The sequence below is a fragment of the Papio anubis genome, chromosome 10 (genome assembly GCF_008728515.1).
Source record: "Papio anubis isolate 15944 chromosome 10, Panubis1.0, whole genome shotgun sequence".
Classification (NCBI taxonomy): Eukaryota; Metazoa; Chordata; class Mammalia; order Primates; family Cercopithecidae; genus Papio; species Papio anubis.
Window position 1 is genome coordinate 122,150,879 of NC_044985.1, and position 21,049 is coordinate 122,171,927.

The 21,049-nt window shown below is 50.2% G+C and overlaps 1 protein-coding gene and 1 long non-coding RNA gene across 12 annotated transcripts in view; one reads left to right on the forward strand and one right to left on the reverse strand.

Annotated features, from left to right (window-relative positions):
• Positions 1-3,394: 3,394 nt before the first annotated feature.
• Positions 3,395-21,049, forward strand: part of TRAF3IP1 (TRAF3 interacting protein 1) — a 96,277-nt gene continuing 78,622 nt past the window's right edge. For 8 of the 11 annotated variants that reach the window (XM_009183467.4, XM_009183468.4, XM_009183472.4 and 5 more), the window contains exon 1: positions 20,550-20,779. In XM_009183467.4, coding sequence (XP_009181731.2) covers positions 20,657-20,779 — 123 coding nt within the window. In that variant the 5' untranslated portion in view covers positions 20,550-20,656. Of the gene's footprint in view, positions 3,607-20,538; positions 20,808-21,049 lie in introns of those variants that run through there. The other 3 variants (XM_031651645.1, XM_009183470.4, XM_003908155.4) reach the window with 3 other exon arrangements.
• Positions 18,163-20,298, reverse strand: LOC108581467. The gene is made up of 2 exons (XR_001893713.2): positions 20,205-20,298; positions 18,163-18,236 (listed from the first exon to the last, which is right to left on the reverse strand). It is a non-coding gene; the product is annotated as an uncharacterized LOC108581467 (long non-coding RNA).

The window sequence follows — 21,049 nt, forward strand, 5'->3', positions numbered from 1 at the left end:
CTGTAATCGCAGCTACTTGGGAGGCTGAGGCAGTAGAATCACTTGAACTTGGGAGGCGGAGGTTGCAGTGAGCCAAGGTTGTGCTATTGCACTGCAGCTTGGGCAATAACAACAAAACTCTGTCTCAAAAAAAAAAATGAACTTACCTTATAGAGGAGGTGTATGAGTTAACAGATAGGTTTTTAGGGGTGTGCCTTCATGTCAGCGTATACTTGCAAGAAAAACCTGAAGGAATGCTCAAACTTCTACAGTGCTTTCCTCTGGGTGGTAGAATATGGGTGACATCAGTTATCCTCTTTATATTTTTCAGTATCTTTCATATGTTCTATAATAAGCATTTATAATAATTTACATAAAGTATAAATTATATGTAATATACTTTTATATATTAAATGCATTTTATAATTAGAAAACATAAATACGGAAATGCTGTAGACTATTACATATAAAATAAGAAACTTATTTTGAGCAGGATATTTCGTATCTGCTTAAAATGGCTTGCTTTGTTAATAGAGATGGAGAACCTGCGCAGTAAAAAGCAAAAGCATTAAATTTTTTGTACTGTGAAGTTATTTTTATTTGACTTCTGTTCATTTCCAGTCTTTGTCTTCAGCAATTAGATATGAGTTTCATGCTATTTTGAACAACTGTTGCTGGAGGTTTACCAAGCTTATGTTTATCATCCAAACCTTTGTAGAGATTGTAAACAAATAAAGTAGTCTATAGAGGAAAATTCAGATGATGAAAACAAATAAACTACAGAAAGCAACTCAACAGATACAGACCAGGCATGACTGTAAGGGCAACAATTAGCTAACATAGGAGCGTGAACACTCAGATAGGATTGAAGACTTTCGATACTTGAGGGCTTTTCAGTCAAATCAGCACAAAAATGCTATAGAAAAGGTAAAACATAAAATAATGGACATTGGTATATCTGTGAAGCAAAAGAAGGCAGAGGTGGCAATGTTGCTAAAAGACAAAGCAAAATGTGTGCTTTTCTCGGCCAATATCCTATTCTGACAGCCATAGAAGAGAATGTGCCAATGGAAAGCCCCAGAAGGGGAAATGTAAAAGTGTCCATTTCCGTTGGGGTGGAAGGAGGAGTGTGTCTCCCTTGCTTGTTTTCTCAGCTCTCCACATGGTCTTCCTGCTTTGCTCGGGTGGACACCAGTGCTCCTTCTCACTTGGATTAAAAACAATAACAACAACTTTCTTTTTTTTTTTTTGAGACGGACTCTCACTCTGCTGCCTGGTTGGAGTGCAGTGGCATGATCTCGGCTCACTGCAACCTCCGCCTCCCGGGTTCAAGCGATTCTCCTGCCTCAGTCTCTAGAATAGCTGGGACTACAGGCACGCGCCACCACATCCAGCTGATTTTTGCAGTTTTAGTAGAGACTGGGTTTCACTGTGTTGGCCAGGATGGTCTCGATCTCTTGACCTCGTGATCCGCCCACCTCAGCCTCCCAGTGTGCTGGGATTACAGGCGTGAGCCACTGCACCCAGCCACAACAACTTTCTAGGAGTGTCTGCTTAAAGACCATGTATCTCTGAGGTGGAGACGTGCCGGTGAGGCTCTTCCCGGAACCGTCGGGGCAGTGTGGAGGGGGCCCTCCTCCTGCTCAGGACTCTGGATGTCGCCCCCAGCCAGGTCATTGTGCCCTCTGGGGCAAGCGCTTGTTCAGGTGATTTGGGCCCTTCCTGCTCTGATGCCTAGAGGCGCCCAGGTTTGAACGTGGGGCTGCCCTACCAGAGCTCATGGTTCCCCATCCATGAAGATGAGGTCGGGCCCTGTGTGTCATCTGGTGCAGACACTGAGTCCTGCCACCAGGACGTCCGTCTGTGCTGGACTCACTAGAGTCCTGGCCCTCATGGGATGAGAAACGACTTTCCCTGTCCCCAGCGTTCACTTCCTGTGTCCCCTGCTTTCACTTCCTGCTAGCGCCTGAGACCAGTGACTTGGGTCTCATGGTGCCTCCCACTCCGGTTTTCCAACTCCCGTTCTTCCTCGTCCTCTCCATGTGCCTGCTCAGGACTCCTGAGTTCTTGAAAACTCAAAACTCATCACACGAGTGTCCCTCCCAGGCAACTTTTGATGGCATCCCATGACAGGGATAGTGGAGGCTTTTTTATTTCTAGGAATTAAGTTCTTGTCATCTTGGGCTACAGGTTTAGGGCTTCTCCCCAAGGCAGTTCGGAACTTACTTAAAGTAAGAACAATTTCCCCCTTCTCCCAAGGATGCACTTCACCTGATCCTGTCCGAGGTTTGTTATGGTTGTTTTTACTCTTTTCTCCCCACTTCTCCTCCCTCTCCTCAATATTCAGGATATAAAGATTTCAGGCCTTATTTATCTAACTCCAGAGATGACTTTCCTTTAGGACATCCTATGTTGGCCAACAGAGTGCTGTGGCATCTGCTGCCTCTTCTCGGAAGGGCTCCCTGTCGATCTGTGGGCAGAGCTTCTCCTACTGGGAATTGCCCCTCCAGGGCATTGGAGAGGAGGCCAAGGCCTGTGACACCCAGAAAAGCCGTGTCTAGCCCTGGCAGCTCTGTGCCAACAGCTGCATGACCCAGTGTAGGGGTGTGTGTGTGTGTGTGTGTGTGTGCTATCAGCAGGGACCAGCATCTTTCACTGGCATCAAAGGACTGACCCATTTTCAGCAACAATCTTTTTGCAGCCGACGAAGGCTTTGTTGGGTTTGTATAGGCGACCAGTTGAGCCGGGTTTGTGTTTTAGAGAAGTGGTGAAGTCTTAGCAGGTGGGAAGGAAGCTCGGCCATGGCTCTCCAGTGAACTCCCTCCTCCTTTCTTCCTGGAAAATTTCCAGGACCCCATCTCAAGCGTCCCCTCCCAGGACTGACTCTGGTCTGTCTCTTTGCTGGGTTAGGTAGGAGGAAGGCTAGCGGGATGCCCATTACTGATTTTTGTCATCTACTGCTCAGTCTGGATTCCCCACTCCCTCTGCTAGCACCTCTGCTGGGCTTGGTCACCCACCTGGCAGGAGGACACAGACCCTCATCCCAGCTGCTACACCCTCTTCAGGCTGCAACTGCCGTGCTTGTCTATTTCCCATCAAAACCAGGCAGGAGCGTACCAAGTGATGCCCCAGAAGCCAACTGTGTGCTAAGGTTATCCTCCTCCACCCCAGTTGCAGCAGCCCCTCCTGCTCTTGAGGATCAGAGCCAGTCACCCCTGCTGGGACACCAACTCCTTTCCTTGCTTGCTGCTCTTTTGGCACAGAGCCTGACGTGACCAGTGACAGTCATAGCTTATTGTCCACTGGGTCCCCTGGTGGCAGTGTTCCCCCTCTGGGGAACAGGTCTCTAGAACTGCAAAGCACAACATGGAGGGGATGAGAAGTTCAAATTCGCCAACTGGATCCCTGGAGGTCATGGTTAGGGGGCTGTTCCTGCTTCTGCTCCTGGGTTCCCAGACCCATGCATTTTATCAGGTGGAGACAGCAATTTATGATGGTCACTGATTTAGGGTATATTTTGTGTCTTAAAAGATGGAATCCCATCCTCAAAGGGTATTCTCTCCTCAGCAGAGCCAAGAAGAGGACCACTCCATCACTCACACAGGTTGGCGGCATCTGAATGGCATGGTAAGGAATGGGCCCAGTGGAGCCCATGGTCATGTATCCAACACCATAGCTCCTTTGCTGTAAAGTGAGTCTTTTTGGTCCAAAGCAATGTTATGTGGTATTCTACATCCATTGATCTAACGTTCTATAAACCTCCAGATAGTGTTCATAAGGGCAGGAAAGACAAATCCACACTTGGGATATGTCTTGGGTCACTCAAAATGAATCACTGCCTCACCTTTAGGGCAATATAATTGAGTTTAAGTCCAGTATAATCAACCTTCCACCTAGTGGCCGGTTGAGCTCCTCCTGGTGGCACTCTGCTGGGAGCTCAGCTTTGGTGTCTTGCTGTTAAGCTGGATGTTCAGCAGTTGCTGGAACTAAATCAGCCTTGGTGAGTTGGAGGCCACACTTTTGGGCCCACAACATCCCGCCTCCCGGCCACCACTGCTACTCACTGAATGGCCAATGACACAGGCAGGCTGACTCCAAATGATCAAAGCATCTTCCTACATGGCTGCTGCGTGCCTTTTCTGTGGTGGTGCTCTCGGGTGGGTGTTAGCATGGGACACAGAGACCTTCACACACATGTCCACTCCCATGGTCCTAGCTGTATGCATGACCCTTCCACTAAACTCCTGGTCCCCAACCTTTGAATTTTCCAGGCCCAGAGCAGCAACAGCTGAGTCTTTTGCCACTGTCCATGGGTCTGAACATATTCTTAAGCCAAGCCACTTATCTTTCTACACAAAATGGAGAGCTGCGTGTACAGCCTAAGCATGGCGGGCAGAACAGTGGGTCCCCAAACGTGCCCATGTCTGGAACCTGTACATCTGTTTTGGTACAGGGCAAAAGGGACTTTGCAGATGTCATTACATCGAGGATCTTGAGATGGGAAGATTATCCTGGATTATCTGGGTGGCCCAGTGTAATCATAAATGTCCTTATAAGTGAAAGATGGAGGCCAGGTGTGGTGGCTCACACCTGTAATCCCAGCACTTTTGGAGGCCGAGGTGGGTGGATCACCTGAGGTCAGGAGTTCGAGACCAGCCTGACCAACACGGTGAAACCCCGTCTCTACGAAAAATACAAAAAGAAAATTAGCCGGGCGTGGTGGCAGGCACCTGTAATCCCAGCTGCTTGGGAGGCTGAGGCAGGAGAATCACTTGAACCCAGGAGGCAGAGGTTGCAGTGAGCCGAGATTGCGCCACTGGGCTCCAGCCTGGGCAACAGAGTGAGAGTCCATCTCAAAAAAAAAAAAAAAAAAAAGTGAAAGAGGGAGCCAGGAGGGCCAAAGTCCGAGAAGGAGGTGTGGCCATAGAAACAGACGTTAGAATGATGTCGTTTCTGGAAAGGGTGCATGAGCCCGGGAATGCAGGTAGCTTCTAGAAGCCGAAAAAGGAAATGAAATGGATTCTTCCCTAGAGCCTCCAGAAGGAATATACCCCTGACAACACCTTGACTTCAGCCCAGTAAGACCAAGTTTCAGCTCTGACCTCCAGAATTGTAAGAGATTCCATTTGTGTTGTTTTAAACTCCTGCGGTTTTGGAAATTGGTTACAGCAGCAACGGTGAACTAATACACCAAGTTTCTGTCCATGGGGAGATTGGGAGAGGCAGTCTCTCAGCACTGGCTTTCAGGGAGGCCCCTGAGTGAGGCTGCAGTGCAGCAGCTATCTATTTTTAGGCATTTTTTTGCATCCCACACTGAGCCACCCCATGCATGAACCAAGCTCGGCCTATTTCTTCCTCCATTAGGTGGTCATAAGTGACACCACCACCCAACACAGCAGTGATGAAGGTGAGGGACCTCCAGTGGTGCAACAGAGGCAGATGATAGGAGGGTGTTGTGCAGTTTATCTGTGGCTCTGGCCCTGCACAGGCCCAGTGCTGAATGTGCCTTTTCATCTTATCACAGATTTCTGTTGAGTATGCCTGACCTACGCCCTGGAGGCTCTGGCAGAGCCTGGCTCAAGGCGGGCAGGTCTAGTGGTGTGATCACCGCTTGGTGTCTCCCGCTCTGCTAGAGTGCAGAAGCATACCAGCATTTCTCTTCCTTTGCTGCAGATAGCGTGGCCTTGCTCCAGAACCCCCGGGATCCAGGTTGTGATTCTCCCACTGGGGCTTTGCTATGAAGTTATCACAAACTCAGAGGTTTAAAGCAACATGGCATCTTTTCCACCATAGGTACCTCTAGAACCATAGAATCTTCCAGATCATTTGGCCTAATTTGCTGGGCTGCTAACACCACAGCCTGCTGCAGAGTTCTTCCCTGCGCTGGGCCTCACTCAGATCTGGCAGCCTTTCACACCACCTGGTAAATGTGACCACACAGTATTCCCAAGTGTGGCACGTGCTGCCTCCAGAACACACAGAGGCAACCAGTCATCGTGGTCCTTCTTAGTGGTGGGAAGTACACCATGTAGTCCTCCCTTCACTGTGGAGATGCCTGTTACGCTCCAATCGCTGGGCCCCTACAAACTTCACCGATGCACAGACCCCTGGATCTCCACAGGGTTTCTCTCCCGCTCTCGGCAGCACACGCACCTTACTAAGGCCTCTGAGGTTTCTCCTCGTCAATCTGGTCATCCAGTTTAATTAATATGATATCAGTATACTGAACCAATGCAGCAGTGTGCAGTGTCTGGTCCATCCAGACTATATTAGGAAAGAGGGAAAAGAGTTAATATGGCCCTGGGGTGAGACAATCAGTGTGTATTCTTCTCTTTTTTTTTTTTTTTTCAGACAGAGTCTCAATCTGTTGCCCAGGTTGGAGTGCAGTGGTGCGATCTCGGCTCACTGCAACCTCTGCCTCCCAGGTTCAAGCGATTCTCCTGCCTCAGCCTCCTGAGTAGCTGGGATTACAAGTGCCCACCACCATGCCTGGCTAATTTTTTGTATTTTTAGTAGAGACGGGGTTTTACCATGTTGGCCAGGTTGGTCTGAAACTCATGACCTCAGGTGATCTGGTGATCTGCCCACCTCAGACCCAAAGTGCTAGGATTATAGGTGTGAGCCACTGCGCCCGGCCAGCGTGTACCCTTATCCATCCCAAATGAATGTAAGAGGCTTCTGCTTCTCCTCTTAAGTAGGGATGGAAATGAATGTATTGGCTTCCTACCATGGACTTGAGACTGTGTTGACCTGCTCTAGCAAAGACACCATGATTGGGGCTCCTATTTCTTTGGGTTTGCAGTATTCCACTGTCAGTCTCCAGGATCCATCTGGTTTTTGCAGGGGTTTGACTAACGAAATGACTCTATAACGGGGAGAAAGTATACCTGCATCCTTCCGGTTTTAACAGTGGAATAGATTTGTCCCTTATAGTTGCTGTAACTCTCTTCGGCACGCAATACTGGTTTTTATTTACTGTCTTGGCTGGGGGAGGGGCAGTGTCAGGGATTCCCACTCAGCTTCCCACGTCTATAGCTCTTATTCCACAATTCCAAGTATCTGGCCAACATGGGGGTTACCCCGTATGCCAAGTGTGTCCACTTCAATCACGCATTTGAGGGCTTGGGAAATGACCCCAGGTGGCTCCGTGGACCCTGCGGATCTACCAGAACCCAAAGCTGGGCCAGGACTCTATCACCTGACCCATATGCCCTCCTTTAACAGGAGTCAAGATGATGCTCCATGTCCCCAGGATTCTGCATGCAATAGTCCTTGAAATGTTTCTGTATTCCCCCTCCCTGTGTACAGTTATTGAATGAGTGGCCTTAAGTTTCTTTGGGGAAGGACTGTGGGGGGAGATTTTGGCTCCCTGCACCGGCAGTGATGTTGGGAACCTGGCCTTTCAATGAGTTCTAGGTCTGAAACCAGGCAAGGGATTGTAGCGGCGGATTGGGGTAGCCACTCTCAGCCTCCTGCTCATCCGTGTTTGATTTCTTTTAGTTTCGTAAGCTCAGTCACGCCCTTGCTGACTGCCCATCCACCTGGTCCCTAGGAACATTTTGTTCTATTATCCAGCTTCATAGCTCTCTGCATGTCAGGTCTTCCTGGTTACCACTCTGACCTTGCCACTCTTGGCCATAAAAACCAATATTGCCTGCCAAATATTGTTGCTTTGGTAAATGAAGTGACCTGTGAGCCCTCTCACGGGACACAGTGGGCTGGTAGGTTTGCTGGCCCAACATCATGTATGCACTCTAGTAGGCTCATTTCCCCACCATCTTCCACGGTGGGGCTGGCAGTTTTCCTTCACTTAAGGCCATAGCTCTTTGCAGGCGTCCAAGAGCCATTCTAACAACACATTAGCACTGTCTCCCTGGGGCCCACCCGGGGTCACAAGCTTCTATCACGGAAAGTCCTCCCACATTCGTCAACTCTTCTCTTATCCGTCTTTATATTCTATCCCCTGCTGGGTCCAGCACTCTTGGGATGCAGTCCTGGATGTGCTCTCCTGGATTTTGCTGGTCCATGCTAGGCAGATCCTGTAGCTCCTTCAGAACAGAGTCCCTTCCTCCCTTAGCAGGCCAGCATGTCCTAGCTAGGTTATGTTGTTATGTGACCCCCATGATTGGTCTGGTGTCAGAAGGAGGATATTGGCGTAGATCCTGAAAAATGCATGTGTTGTCTTGCAAGGCAGACATCTCTTTCTCTCTCTCCCCACTGCCCCCCAATTATAACACACACATTCTCTCTATATAAAACACTTCAAGAAAGGGGGTGCTAGCCTTTAGCAGGAGCAGTGGGCCACCTCTGTAGGCGCAGATGGTTCGGGAGAATCTGGGGATTCTAGTTCTTTTGTTTGTTTTTGTTTTTGAGACAGTGGTTTCTCACGCCCACCCTGGGGGCTTCAGTTCAGCTGGTCGGTGGTGATTCAGCTCTGAAATCTCAATTTAGGGTCCATTTCCTCAGACCACTTCTGAGAGCAACTCTCTTGGGTAGAGATCTCTGGGAAACTGGGTTTGCACCCCCAACTCCATCAGTCCTTGAATGGGGGTGCCTGTAGGGAGCGGAGGGCACAGCAGGCCCCTTTGGCTAAGTCTCCCCAGAAGGGAACCTGGCTGTGAGCCCACAGGGAGCACTGCTCCTGGCAGCTGGGGCAGCGTGGGCCTCAGCCCTGAGTGGCACAGCACCCACCACAGGGGCCAAGGCCGCCATAGCTGAGAGGATCACTCCTTTTTTTTTTTTTTTTTTTTGAGATGGAGTCTTGCTGTGTCTTCTAGGCTGGAGTGCAGTGGCATGATCTGGGCTCACTGCAAGCTCTGCTTCCCAGGTTCACGCCATTCTTCTGCCTCAGCCTCTGAGTACCTGGGACTACAGGTGCCCGCCACCACGCTTGGCTAATTTTTTGTATTTCTAGTAGAGACGTGGTTTCACCATGTTAGCCAGGATGGTCTTGATCTCCTGACCTCGTGATCCGTCCGCCTCGCCCCCCCCCGCCCCGAGTGCTGGGATTACAGGCATAAGCCACCGCGCCCAGCCAGGTTTTGTTTCTGGCGCCCGGCCGCGCCACTCCTTTTTAAAGACTTCCTCCTTCAGGCACCCAAACGTTCATGCAGCCAGTATTCATGGGATGCCCCGAGGAGACATATGGACCGTGTCCCAGCCTTCCAGGACCTTGAGCAGTAGCTGGGGAGAGTCATGCCCTTGTTTAAGCATGGGCCAGGGGGAGCTGAACAGCACTGCTGGAGGTTGGAGGAGGACCCCTGGGGTCAGTAGGAGTCAACTGCAGGCTTTCAGGGAGTGGCAGCTGTGATATTTCAGGTTGCAGGGTTCAGTCAATTAACCTTCAACAAAAGTGCAAAGACGCCAGACGTGGTGGCTCACACCTGTAATTTTGGTACTTTAGGAGGCTGAGGTGAGAGGATAGCTTGACCCCAGGAGTTTGAGAGTAGCTTGGACAATATAGCAATATCCTATCTCTACAAAAAAATTTAAAAATTAGCTGATGGCCAGGCGCAGCGGCTCACGCTTGTGATCCCAGCATTTTGGGAGGCTGAGGCAGATGAATCATTTGAGATCAGGAGTTTGAGACCAGCCTGGCCAACTTGGCAAAACCCCGTCTCTACGAAAAATACAAAAAAATTAGCCGGGCGTGGTGGAGCATGCCCGTAGTCCCAGCTACTCGAGAGACTGAGGCAGGACAATCGCTTAAACCTGGGAAATGGAGGTTGCACTGAGCCGAGATCGCACTACTGCACTCCAGCCTGAGCAACAGAGCGAGACTTCGTCCCAAAAACAAACAGACAAAAAATTATCTGAGCATGGTGGCACACGCCTGTAATTCCAGCTACTCCAGAGGCTGTGGTATGAGGATTGCTTGAGCCCAGGAACTTGGGGTTACAGTGAGCTATGATCATGTCATTGCACTCCAGCCTTGGACACAGGGCAAGTGACACTCTGCCTCAGGAAAAAAAAAGAAAAAAGAAAAATGCCAAGAGCACACAATGGGGAAATGATGATTTCTTCAATAAATGGTGTTGGGAGAACTAGATCCATATGCAAAAGAATGAAACCAGACCCTCATCTTGCACCACATACAAAAACCAATACAAAATGATTAAATACTTAAATGTCAGACCCCAAACTATAAAACCCTAGAAGAAAACATAGGGAAAAACCTTCGTGACAGTAGTCTGGGCAATGATTTTTGACTATGACCCCAAAAGTACAGGCAGTGAAAGCAGAAACAAATGGGATAATATCAAACTAAAAAGATAATATCTGCACAGCAAAGGAAACAATCAGCAGAGTGAAAAGACAATGAGCAGAATGGGAGAAAATATTTGCAAACCATACATCTGATAAATGGTTAAATCCAAAGTATATAAAGAACTCAAACAAGTCCATGGCAAGGAGAGCAAATAACCCAATTCAAAAATAGGCAAAGGACCCGAATAGGCATTTCTCAAAAGAAGGTACACAAATCAATGGCCAATAGGCATATGAAAGAATGTTCAGTATTACCAATCATCAGGAAAAGGCAAATAAAAACCACAAGGCATTGTCATCTCACAGAAAGTTATGATCAGAGAGACAAAGGATTACAATGTTGGTGAGGATATGGGGAAAGGGAACCCCAAACACCGTTGATGGGGATGGGAATTAGTGCAGCCATTACTGAAAACAATATAAAGATTCCTCAAAGAACTACAAACAGAACTACCTTATTTTATTTATGTATTTATTTATTTTTGAGACCAAGTCTTTTTTGCCCAGGCTGGAATGCAGTGGCATGATCTCAGCTCACTGCAACCTCCACCTCCTGATTTTGAGTGATTCTCCTGCCTCAGCCTCCCGAGTAGCTGGGACTACAGGCGCATGCCACCATGGCTGGCTAATTTTTGTATTTTTAGTAGAGACGGGGTTTCACTACATTGGCCAGGCTGGTCTCAAACTCCGGACCTCAAGCGATCTACCCGCCTCGGCCTCCCAAAGTGCTGGGATTATAGGCATGAGCCACTGCGCCTGGCCAAAAAATAGAACTACCTTATGATCCAGCAGTCCCACTTCTGGGTAGATGCCTGAAGGATATGAAATCAGTATGTCAAAGAGGTAATTGAACTCCCATGGTCATCCCAGCATTATTCACAATGGCCAAGATATGGTATGAACCTAAGTGTCCATTAGCACATAAATGGAATACAGAAAATGTGGGATTTACGCACCATGGAATATGAGTCAGCCTTAAAGAGGAAAATTCTGTCATTTTCTTGGATGGATGAACATAGAGGACATTATGTTAAATGAAATAAGCCGGCCAGGCGCAGTGGCTCACGCCTGTAATCCCAACACTTTGGGAGGCTGAGGCGGGTGGATGACTTGAGGTCAGGAGTTCAAGACCAGCCTGGCCAACATGGTGAAACCCCATCTCTACTAAAAATACAAAAATTAGCCAGCCGTGGTGGCGGCACCTGTAATCCAAGCTACTTGGGAGGCTGAGGCAGGAGAATCGCTTAAACCCAGGAGGCAGAAGTTGCAGTGAGCTGAGATCACACCACTGCACTCCAGCCTGGGTGACAGAGCAAGACTCTGTGTCAAAAAACAAAAAAAAGATAAGAAAGAAGGAAATAAGCCAGGCACAAAAGACAAATATTGCATGATCTCAATTCATATGTGGAATCCAAAGTTGAACTCACAGAAGCAGAGAGTAGAATGGTGGTTGCCAGGGACTGGGGAGTGCTTGTGTGTATGAGATATGGATATGTTGGTTAAAGGGTACAACGTTTTAGTTGGGCAGGCTGAGTAAATCCTGGAGATTAATGTATAGCATGGTAACTGTAGTTAGCAATAATGTATTAATTATATACTTGAAAATTGCTGAGAGAGATCTTACATGGTCTCACTGCAAAAAAAATAAGTAGGAGAGGAAATGGATATATTAATTTGCTTCTTTTAATTATTTCACAATCTATATGTAAATGAAAACATCATTTTGTACACTGTAAATATATACAATTTTTATTTTTTTATTTGCCAGTTATACCTTTGTAAAGCTGCAGGGAAGGGGAAGAAAAAATAAATAACATGGCAAAAATATAAAACTAAAGTACAAAAGTAAAAATGTGCTCTGTGTAACTTAATCAGTGTGGAGAATATCTACCAGGAATATAGCTAGGGGCTCCCTTGAGACACCCGAAAACCTCCTACCCATGGTGGCCTCTCTTCTCAGATGTGCTTGGGGCCTGTGGTGTGCAGGATCCCGCAGCTCCACCCTCCTGGTGTCATCTTTGCATTGCCTGGGGCAAAGGAAGGGTGTCCTGGGCTGCCTGGGGAGGCAGAATCTTCCACCCCTCACCCGAGTGGCTACTTACCAGCAGAGCTGAAGATTGTTGGGAAATCAGCATGGGTAGCTCACGGGCCTTTGGTGGATGATGGGATCCAGGCCCCTGCCCCTTCAAAGTCATGGGACCCTCCTGGAAGGGCCTGAGGGCCTGCGAGAGGGAGGGTAGTGAAGCTTTCCCTTGCACTGTCCATGGTGGAGAGTTCCAACTATTATGGTCTGCTTGCTATGTATTGCACCCCCATACTCTTTGTGGGACCCAGAGGGCCGTCCAGCTTGCACAAGGCAGACATAAAGATTCAGTACCAGGCCGGGCGCGGTGGCTCCAGCCTGTAATCCCAGCACTTTGGGAGGCCGAGACGGACAGATCACGAGGTCAGGAGATCGAGACCATCCTGGCTAACACGGTGAAACCCCGTCTCTACTAAAAAATACAAAAAAAACTAGCTTTGGCGAGGTGGCGGGCGCCTGTGGTCCCAGCTACTCCGGGAGGCTGAGGCAGGAGAATGGCGAACTCGAGGCGGGAGCTTGCAGTGAGCTGAGATCCAGCCACTGCACTCCAGCCTGGCAACAGAGTGAGACTCCGTCTCAAAAAAAAAAAAAAAAAAAAAAGATTCAGTACCGGGGTGGGGGTGAGAATATCTGAGCTGGATTTCAGAAAGGTGGGGGACTTTCTTTTGTACCCCAAGCTGGGGAAGCAGATGCGGCAGTTACAGGAAAGGCTTCCTGCTTGCGATGGAACTCTGTTTCTCCTGGGCCTCTTGGGCCTAGTTCCCCTCTCTCCGCCCAGTGGACATGCATTTGCTCCATAGCAACCCCCCCACCCCACTCCTTGTGGATCCAGGGCTGGTGAGCCCATACGCAGCTCTGCACTTCTCCTCTGACCTGGTATCTGCTCCCCAGCCCTTCCCAAAGCCTGACCCACATCTTGGGCTCTTGGTAGAAATGGAGTTCAGGGTGGGGCTAAGTCAGCCTCCCCAGGCCTTTGTCTCTGGGAATGTCTGCCTCCCGGCGAGGTGAGGCAGGGCCTGGAAGACACATTGGAAGCTTTGTGGCTTCTCTCTCCCGGGGAGAGTCAGGGCCATGGTTATCATTCATTCAGAAACTGTTTATTTCAAAAGCATCTCCTGCCAGCCTTTTATGTTTCCAACACTTTCTTTGTTGTGATTTTCTATAGTTGTTTAATCAATTATCTATTTTTTTTTTTAATGAATGACTCTTTTATGTTCTCTGCCTTTCCCTCTGATGCTTTTAGGACTCTGAGAAGCTTAGGGGTAATTTAAGGTACATTGTCCCTCCAGCTGGTACCTGGTCTGGAGCCTTCAGAACTGGAGGCTTCAGACTGCCCTCTGCACCCTCCTGCCCTGGGAGGCCCTGGTTGCAGGTCTTTTTTTTGGAGTCAGGAATCCTTAGCTACCTCTTCTTAGGCCTGCTTTCCAAGCACCCCGGATACCCATCCATCCTCCCTCTGTGCGGAGATTGAGGACTCACCTCGAGGCAGTGTTGGGGCCTCGGGAGATACAGTGTGTGGCATGGAAGAGAGCCCATGGTCCCCAAACACTGCACTGTCCAGGGACCCGTGTCCACTCCCTGGCCACCTCCCCTTTCCGTGCGTGTCCACTCCCTGGCCAGCCCCCGTGCATGTCCACTAGCTGGCCACCTCCACCCTGCGCGTGTCCTCTCCCTGGCCACCTTCCCCCCCCCCCCCGCGCGCGTCCTCTCCCTGGCCACCTCCCCCCCCCACGTGTGTCCACTCCCTGGCCACCTCCCCACCCCGTGTGTGTCCACTCCCTGGCCACCGCCCCCACCCCGTGTGTGTCCACTCCCTGGCCACCGCCCCTCTCCATGCCTGTCCACTCCCTGGCCACCTCCCCCCTCCATAAGGATCTCGGTGGGACCGGGTGACTCTGCTCCCTTGTCCCAGGTCTTCTCAGAGCTCCTGATGCCCAGGTGGGCAGGAGGGTCTCCGATGGCTCACAGTTCCAAACAGCCAGGCCTTGTGCCCTCAAGGCCCCCACAAAGCCTTGGCCCACACGGTTCCTGCTCTCCATAGGCTGGGGGAGAGATAGGAACCAGCTTCCCCTTTGGGCAGCATTGGCTCAGGGTCCTTGGCAGAACCTCAGGGGCCCAAGGGTTCTCCAGGCCACACCTACCTCTCCCACCACACAGGCAGGCCACTGTCAGACAAGCAGGTTTCTGGCCATCAGGCCCACAGGATACTGCCCCCATGGGACTTTCTGGGGTGGGGGCTGGGGAGCTCTGCTCTTGGGAACAGTGTTCGGAAGGCAGGGCGCTTGGGGTCTGGGTGCTCCTTCCACCACTCCTCAGGCTGACCCCAGCCAGCTCAAAGCTCAGAGAGGGATGGGCCCTTGCAGGAGCCTCTTGGCTCCCAGCTTGGCCATGGTGGGCAGATCAGGGAAGGCGGCCCAGCCAGGCTTCCTCCAGTTTGGGAGGACACTCCTGCTTTCAGCCACCACAGCATCACCTGCATTTGGTGCAGCACCCCTGAGGGCCTCCCTGTTATCCTGTGAAGATGATCACCCTCTCTGTAACACCTGGGAGCAGGAGGCTGCTGCAGCCTTGTCTAGGGGCTTCATCGTTTCAGAGCTTTAGGCCAGCCTCTGTGAAATGAGGGCCCAGTCATGAAGAAGTACAGTCTCATCATGCTCCTTCCCTATAAAAACTTTCAGGGAGGCCTAAGGAGGGGTTGGATGGTGGGCAGGAAAGGTGGAATGAAGGAATGAAGGGAGCTAACACCATTCTCCATGTTCATGGGAAGTGTTAGTTTCACTGGGTGGGGGATGTTTGCAAATGACAGGGCAGTATGGAAACCGTTTTGTTTTTCTTTATGGGGTTTGATGAGCTGTTTAATTAATGCTTGTTCTTGGGAAGGAGGTATGTGTGTGATAAGGACGCATGTGGACAATCAGGAGAAGGACGGGAATTTGGGAGCCCTAGAAGGAGCGTGATTCAGTGATTCAGTGTCCACTGTCATCCTGGACTATTCCAAGGGACTGTAGTGCCAAATGTCACAGTGGACTGTCCTGCTGAGGTCCTTGGGATGGTGTGAGTCTGGACTGGAGACCACATACTCTGGGAAGTGTAGTGCTGAGAAAAAGGGGGTGCATGGAAAACCACAAAAGCTTCTGTGGGTTGGGAGTGGAGTTTCCAGAGTCAGGAAGGTTTCATGAGGCAGGGGTCAGAGGCTGGTGGTGCTCTGGCCAAGGAGCAGGGTTATAAACAGAGAGGAGCCAAGATGGAATCCCTCTGAGGGTGAAACTCCTTGGGGGCTTGTTTTCCCCACGGAACATGGGATGGGTCTACATGATGAGTGTCGTTAAATTCCCTCCATCATGGGCTGTCTCTCTCTTAGGTGTCTCCCAGCCTCTCGGCGGAGTCTCACACAGCCAGCCCACCTGCAAGGTGCAGTACGGGAGGAAGGGAGGCCGACAGTTAGAAGGGGATGAGCCCTGGCGCCTTTCATCTGGCCTCTGTCTAGGTGACCAAAGCTCACTTGGTCCTGGATATAGTTAGCAGCATGAGGAGTGATGTTCCTAGGACCAGTGGACAGCATGGACGTTGCCTCCTAGAAGGTCTTAATTCCCCATTAAATCCCCAGCACCCAGACAGTAATCCATACATAGCAGTGATTCGGTAAATGCTTGAATGATACTTGATGGGGTATCTTCACTAGAGATATATGAATATTTAGCAAGGGCAGGGAAATATGCTCAAAATCACGAATCACTACAGAAATCTAAATAGGAACCATAACAAGACACCATTCCACACCCATAGAAAGACGAACGTTAAAAAAGACTGACAGGGGCCAGGCGCTGTGGCTCACGCCTATAATCCCAGCACTTTGGGAAGCCGAGGGGGGCGGATCACGAGGTCAGGAGATTGAGACCATCCTCGCCAACATGGTGAAACACTGTCTCTACTAAAAAATACAAAAAATTATTTGGGCGTGGTGGCGGGACCCTGTAGTCCCAGCTACTTGGGAGGCTGAGGCAGGAGAATGGCATGAACCTGGGAGGCGGAGCTTGCAGTGAGCTGAGATGGCGCCACTGCACTCCAGCCTGGGCGACAGAGCAAGACTCCATCTCGGGGTGCGAGGGTACGGGGAAAGACTGACAGCCTGGGCGCAGTGGCTCATGCCTGTAATCCCAGCACTTTAGGAGGCCAAGGCAGGCAGATCACCTGAGGTCAGGAGTTCGAGACCAGCCTGGCCAACATGGTGAAACCCCGTTTCTACTGAAAATACAAAAAATGGGCATAATGGCAGGTGTCTGTAATCCCAGTTACTCAGGAGGCTGAAGCAGGAGAATCACTTGAACCTGGGAGATGGAGGTTGCAGTAAGCCGAGATCATGCCACTGCACTCCAGCCTAGGCAACAGAGCAACACTCCATCTCAGAAAAAAAAAAAAAAAAAAAAAAAAAAGAAGAAGAAGAAGAAGAAGAAAAACAAAAAGACTGACAATACCAAATGTTGGCAGGGATATGGAGCCATTTGGGATTCAATATATTGCTGGTGGGAATGAATGATGATGCAGCCCCTTTAAAAGCAGTATGGTAGTATTTGTAAAGTTAAACATATTCTTACCATACAACCCAACAATTCCAATACAAGAGAAATGAAAACTTTCACAAAGACCTGTAAGTGAATGGTCATAGCAGCATTTTTTTTTTTTTTTTTTTTTTTTTTGAGACAGAGTCTCACTTTGTCACCCAAGCTGGAGTTCGGTGACATGATCTCAGCTCACTGCAAACTCTGCCTCCTGGATTCAAACATTTCTCGTGCCTCAGTCTCCTGAGTAGCTAGAATTACAGGTGCACACCACCACGACTGGCTAATTTTTGTATTTTTAGTAGAGACGGGGTTTCACCACGTTGGCCAGGCTGGTCCTGAATCCCTGACCTCAAGTGATCTGCCCACTTCGGCCTCCGGAAGTGCTGGGATTACAGGTGTGAACCACCGTGCCTGGCCAGCAGCATTATTCATAAAAAATAAAAAACTGAAAGCAACCCAAATGTCCATTAACTGATGAATAAACAAATTATACTGTGGAATACCATTCAGCCCACAAAAAGAACGGGATATTAATATACATGTAACAATATGAATGAATCTCAAAAATATTATAAGAGAAATAATGAAATACAAAAGACTATGTACTGTATGATTCCCTTTATATGAAATTCTAGCCAGGCGCGGTGGCTCATGCCTGCAATTCCAGCACTTTGGGAGGCCGAGGCGGGTGGATCACGATGTCAGGAGATTGAGACCATCCTGGCTAACACGGTGAAACCCTGTCTCTACTAAAAATACAAAAAATTAGCTGGGCATGGTGGTGGGTGCCTGTAGTCCCAGCTACTCGGGAGGCTGAGGCAGGAGAATGGCATGAACCCAGGAGGCGGAGCTTGCAGTGAGCTGAGATCGCGCCACTGCACTCTAGCCTGGGTGACAGAGCGAGACTCCGTCTCAAAAAAAAAAAAAAAAAAAAGAAATTCTAGAAGAGGCAAAATTATAATGACAGAAACCAGATTAGTGGCTGCCTGGGGCCGGGGTGGGGAAGGAGATGGGCTGCAAATAAGCAGGAAGAAATGTAGGGTGCAGGGACTGTTCTATATTTTGATTGTGGTGGTGGTAACATAATTGTATATAATTACCAAAATGTATCAACCTGCACACTTAACAGCTATGAATTTTATTGTATGTAAATAATAAAATATAAATTTTAGGTAAAAGAGACCCCCACATCTAGATATACCATGTGCAAACTTCTGGCAAACCAATAATAAAAATAAAATCTTGAAGGCAGCCAGAAACAATAGACAAAAGAACAAAGAATTACAGAGGACTTTTATTCAGAAACTATGCAAGCCAGAAGTCAATGGAGTAACATCCTTAAAGTACTGAAAAACAAAAACAAAAACAGTCAATCTAAAATTCTATACTTTTTGTTTTTGTTTGTTTTGTTTTTTAAAGACAGAGTCTTGCTCTGTTGCCCAGGCTGGAGTGCAGTGATGCGATCTTGGCTCACTGCAACCTCCACCCCCTGGGTTCAAGCAATTCTTGTGCTTCTGCCTTCCAAGTAGCTGGGGTTACAGGCACACACCACCATGCCTAGCTAATTTTTATACTTTTAGTAGAGACAGGGTTTCACCATGTTGGCCAGGCTGGTCTCAAACTCCTGACCTTAAGTGATCTGCCTGCCTCAGCCTCCCAAAGTGCTGGGGTTACAGGCATGAGCCACTGCACCCCTAGAATTCTTTTTTTGGAGATGGAGTCTCACTCTGTCACCCAGACTGGAGTGCAGTGGCGTGATCTCGGCTCACTGCAACCTCTGTCTCCTGGGTTCAAGCGATTCTCCTGCCTCAGCCTCCCTAGTAGCTGGGATTACAGTTGCCTGCCTCCACACCCAGGTAATATTTTGTATTTTTAGGAGAGATGGGGTTTCACCATGTTGGTTAGGCTGGTCTCGAACTCCTGACCTCAGGTGATCCACCTGCCTCGGCCTCCCAACCCTAGAATTCTGTACTTCTATGCTTAATAAATATTTGTGGCTGAATTTATTGGAGGTGGTTATAGGGGGACATGGAAGGAAAACTATAAAAATGCAATTTAGTATTTGTTGATAAACCACACTGCCTGGCTGGCATTGAAATTGGTTGTCTGTATAACTTTTCCATTACCAGCTGAACTGTGCTAGAAGAAATATTAAAGGAAGTTCTTCAGACAGGAGGGGTATGACACCAGATGGAGATTTAGATCTCCACAAAAAATGAGGAGCCCTGAAAATGGTAAAAATGAAGGTCAATTAAAAAGTTATAGTGGGGGCGGTCGCGCACGCCTGTAATACCAGCACTTTGGGACGCCGATGCGGGCAGATTGCCTGAGGTCAGGAGTTCCAGACCAGCCTGGCCAACATGGTGAAACCCTGTCTCTACTAATAATACAAAAGCGAGGCTGGTGTGGTGTCTGGGGCCTGAAGACCCAGCTACTCAGGAGGCTGAGGCAGGAGAATCACTTGAACCTGGGAGGTGGAGGTTGCAGTGAGCCAAGATCGCGCCACTGCACTCCAGCCTGGACGACAGTCAGACTCCATCTCAAAACAAACAAACGTACAAACAAAAAAGGCTGGGCGCGATGGCTCAAGCCTGTAATCCTAGCACTTTGGGAGGCCGAGGCGGGCGGATCACGAGGTCAGGAGATCGAGACCATCCTGACTAACAACGGCGAAACCCGTCTCTACTAAAAATACAAAAAAAAAAAAAAGAATTAGCCGGGCGAGGTGGCAGGCGCCTGTAGTCCCAGCTACTCCAGAGGCTGAGGCAGGAGAATGGCGTGAACCCAGGAGGCGGAGCTTGCAGTGAGCCGAGATCGTGCCACTGCACTCAAGCCTGGGCGACAGAGCGAGACTCCGTCTCAAAAAAAAAAAAAAAAAAAAAAAAAAAGAGTTATAACGGTGTTCATTAGAAGAACTACAGACCCCAGAGCTCTCAAATCGCTGGAAGGACTTCTGCGGTGGGCCTGTGCATGATGGACAGAGGACAGGTGGGAAAGAATCACAGACACCTAGTAGGACAACGGGGCATGGCTTTGTCCCGGTTTCAGAGCACCGACACAGCATTTAGTCACCATTTACTTTCCTGGGAGGTAGGTTAGGCAGGGGGCACACTAGCCCTGCTTTGTAGGAACAGAAGTAGAGTCTCAGAGAAAACAAGTGGCTTGCCCAAGAAGCCTTATTAAGTACCAGCCAGGACAGTGTATTTTCTATTCCGTGTGTTTTGGGATAACTTAGTACCGTCCCCTCCGATGAACCAGTGCCTGCAAAAGCCCTTGAGATCTGGGAAACAGGAGGCACAGATCTTGGAGTTTACCTTGTTCTTAATCAGTCCTCAGGCAGTCGCCTCTAACGCGAGCTAATACCCGCTTCCCGAGGCCGTCAATGGGCAGAGGAGGGGCCAAGCGCCGGATCCCAGATCCCCTTTCCCCGCCCCGCCGCGCCACGCCTGCGCGGGCACGGCCGCCAGCCCCCAAACCCCTCCCGCGGAACCCGCAATCCTGCCTGCGCGGGCGCGGGACTGCGGGCAGGGGGAGGAGCACCGCGGCGCGTCCGTTGCTAAGGCCGCGCAGCCCTAGCGACCGAACGCCCTGCGGCGGCCGCGCAGGCGCTGTGGTGGGCTCCGGTGCACTGTGGGATGGAAACCGGAGCGGCGCGTCCTGGCGGGACCGGGCGGCGGCGGCGGGGCCGGCGGCGGCCAGGGACCCGGGCTTAGGCTGGGCCGGGCCGGCTGAGGACGCAGGCGGCCAGCGGGCGGCGGGCGCCGTCATGAACGCGGCGGTGGTGAGGCGGACGCAGGAGGCGCTGGGGAAGGTGATACGGAGGCCGCCGCTGACAGAGAAGCTGCTGAGCAAGCCCCCGTTCCGCTACCTGCACGACATCATCACGGAGGTGGGCGCCGGGTTCCGGGCCTGGCCAGGTGCGGGTCGGGGTTCCGGTGGGCGCCGAGGTCAGGGCCCGGGCCGGGTGGCGCCGGGTGCGAGCCGGGCTCGGGCTCAGGTGCGGGTCGGGGGCCGGGGCTGGGCCGGAGTCGGGGCCCGGGCCGGGTGTGAACCGAGTGTGGGCCGAGCTCGAGGTGCAGGTCGGGGACCCGGTCAGCGCCGAGTGTGAACCGAGTGTGGGCCCGGCTCAGGGTGCAGGTCAGGGGCCGGGTTAGGGCCG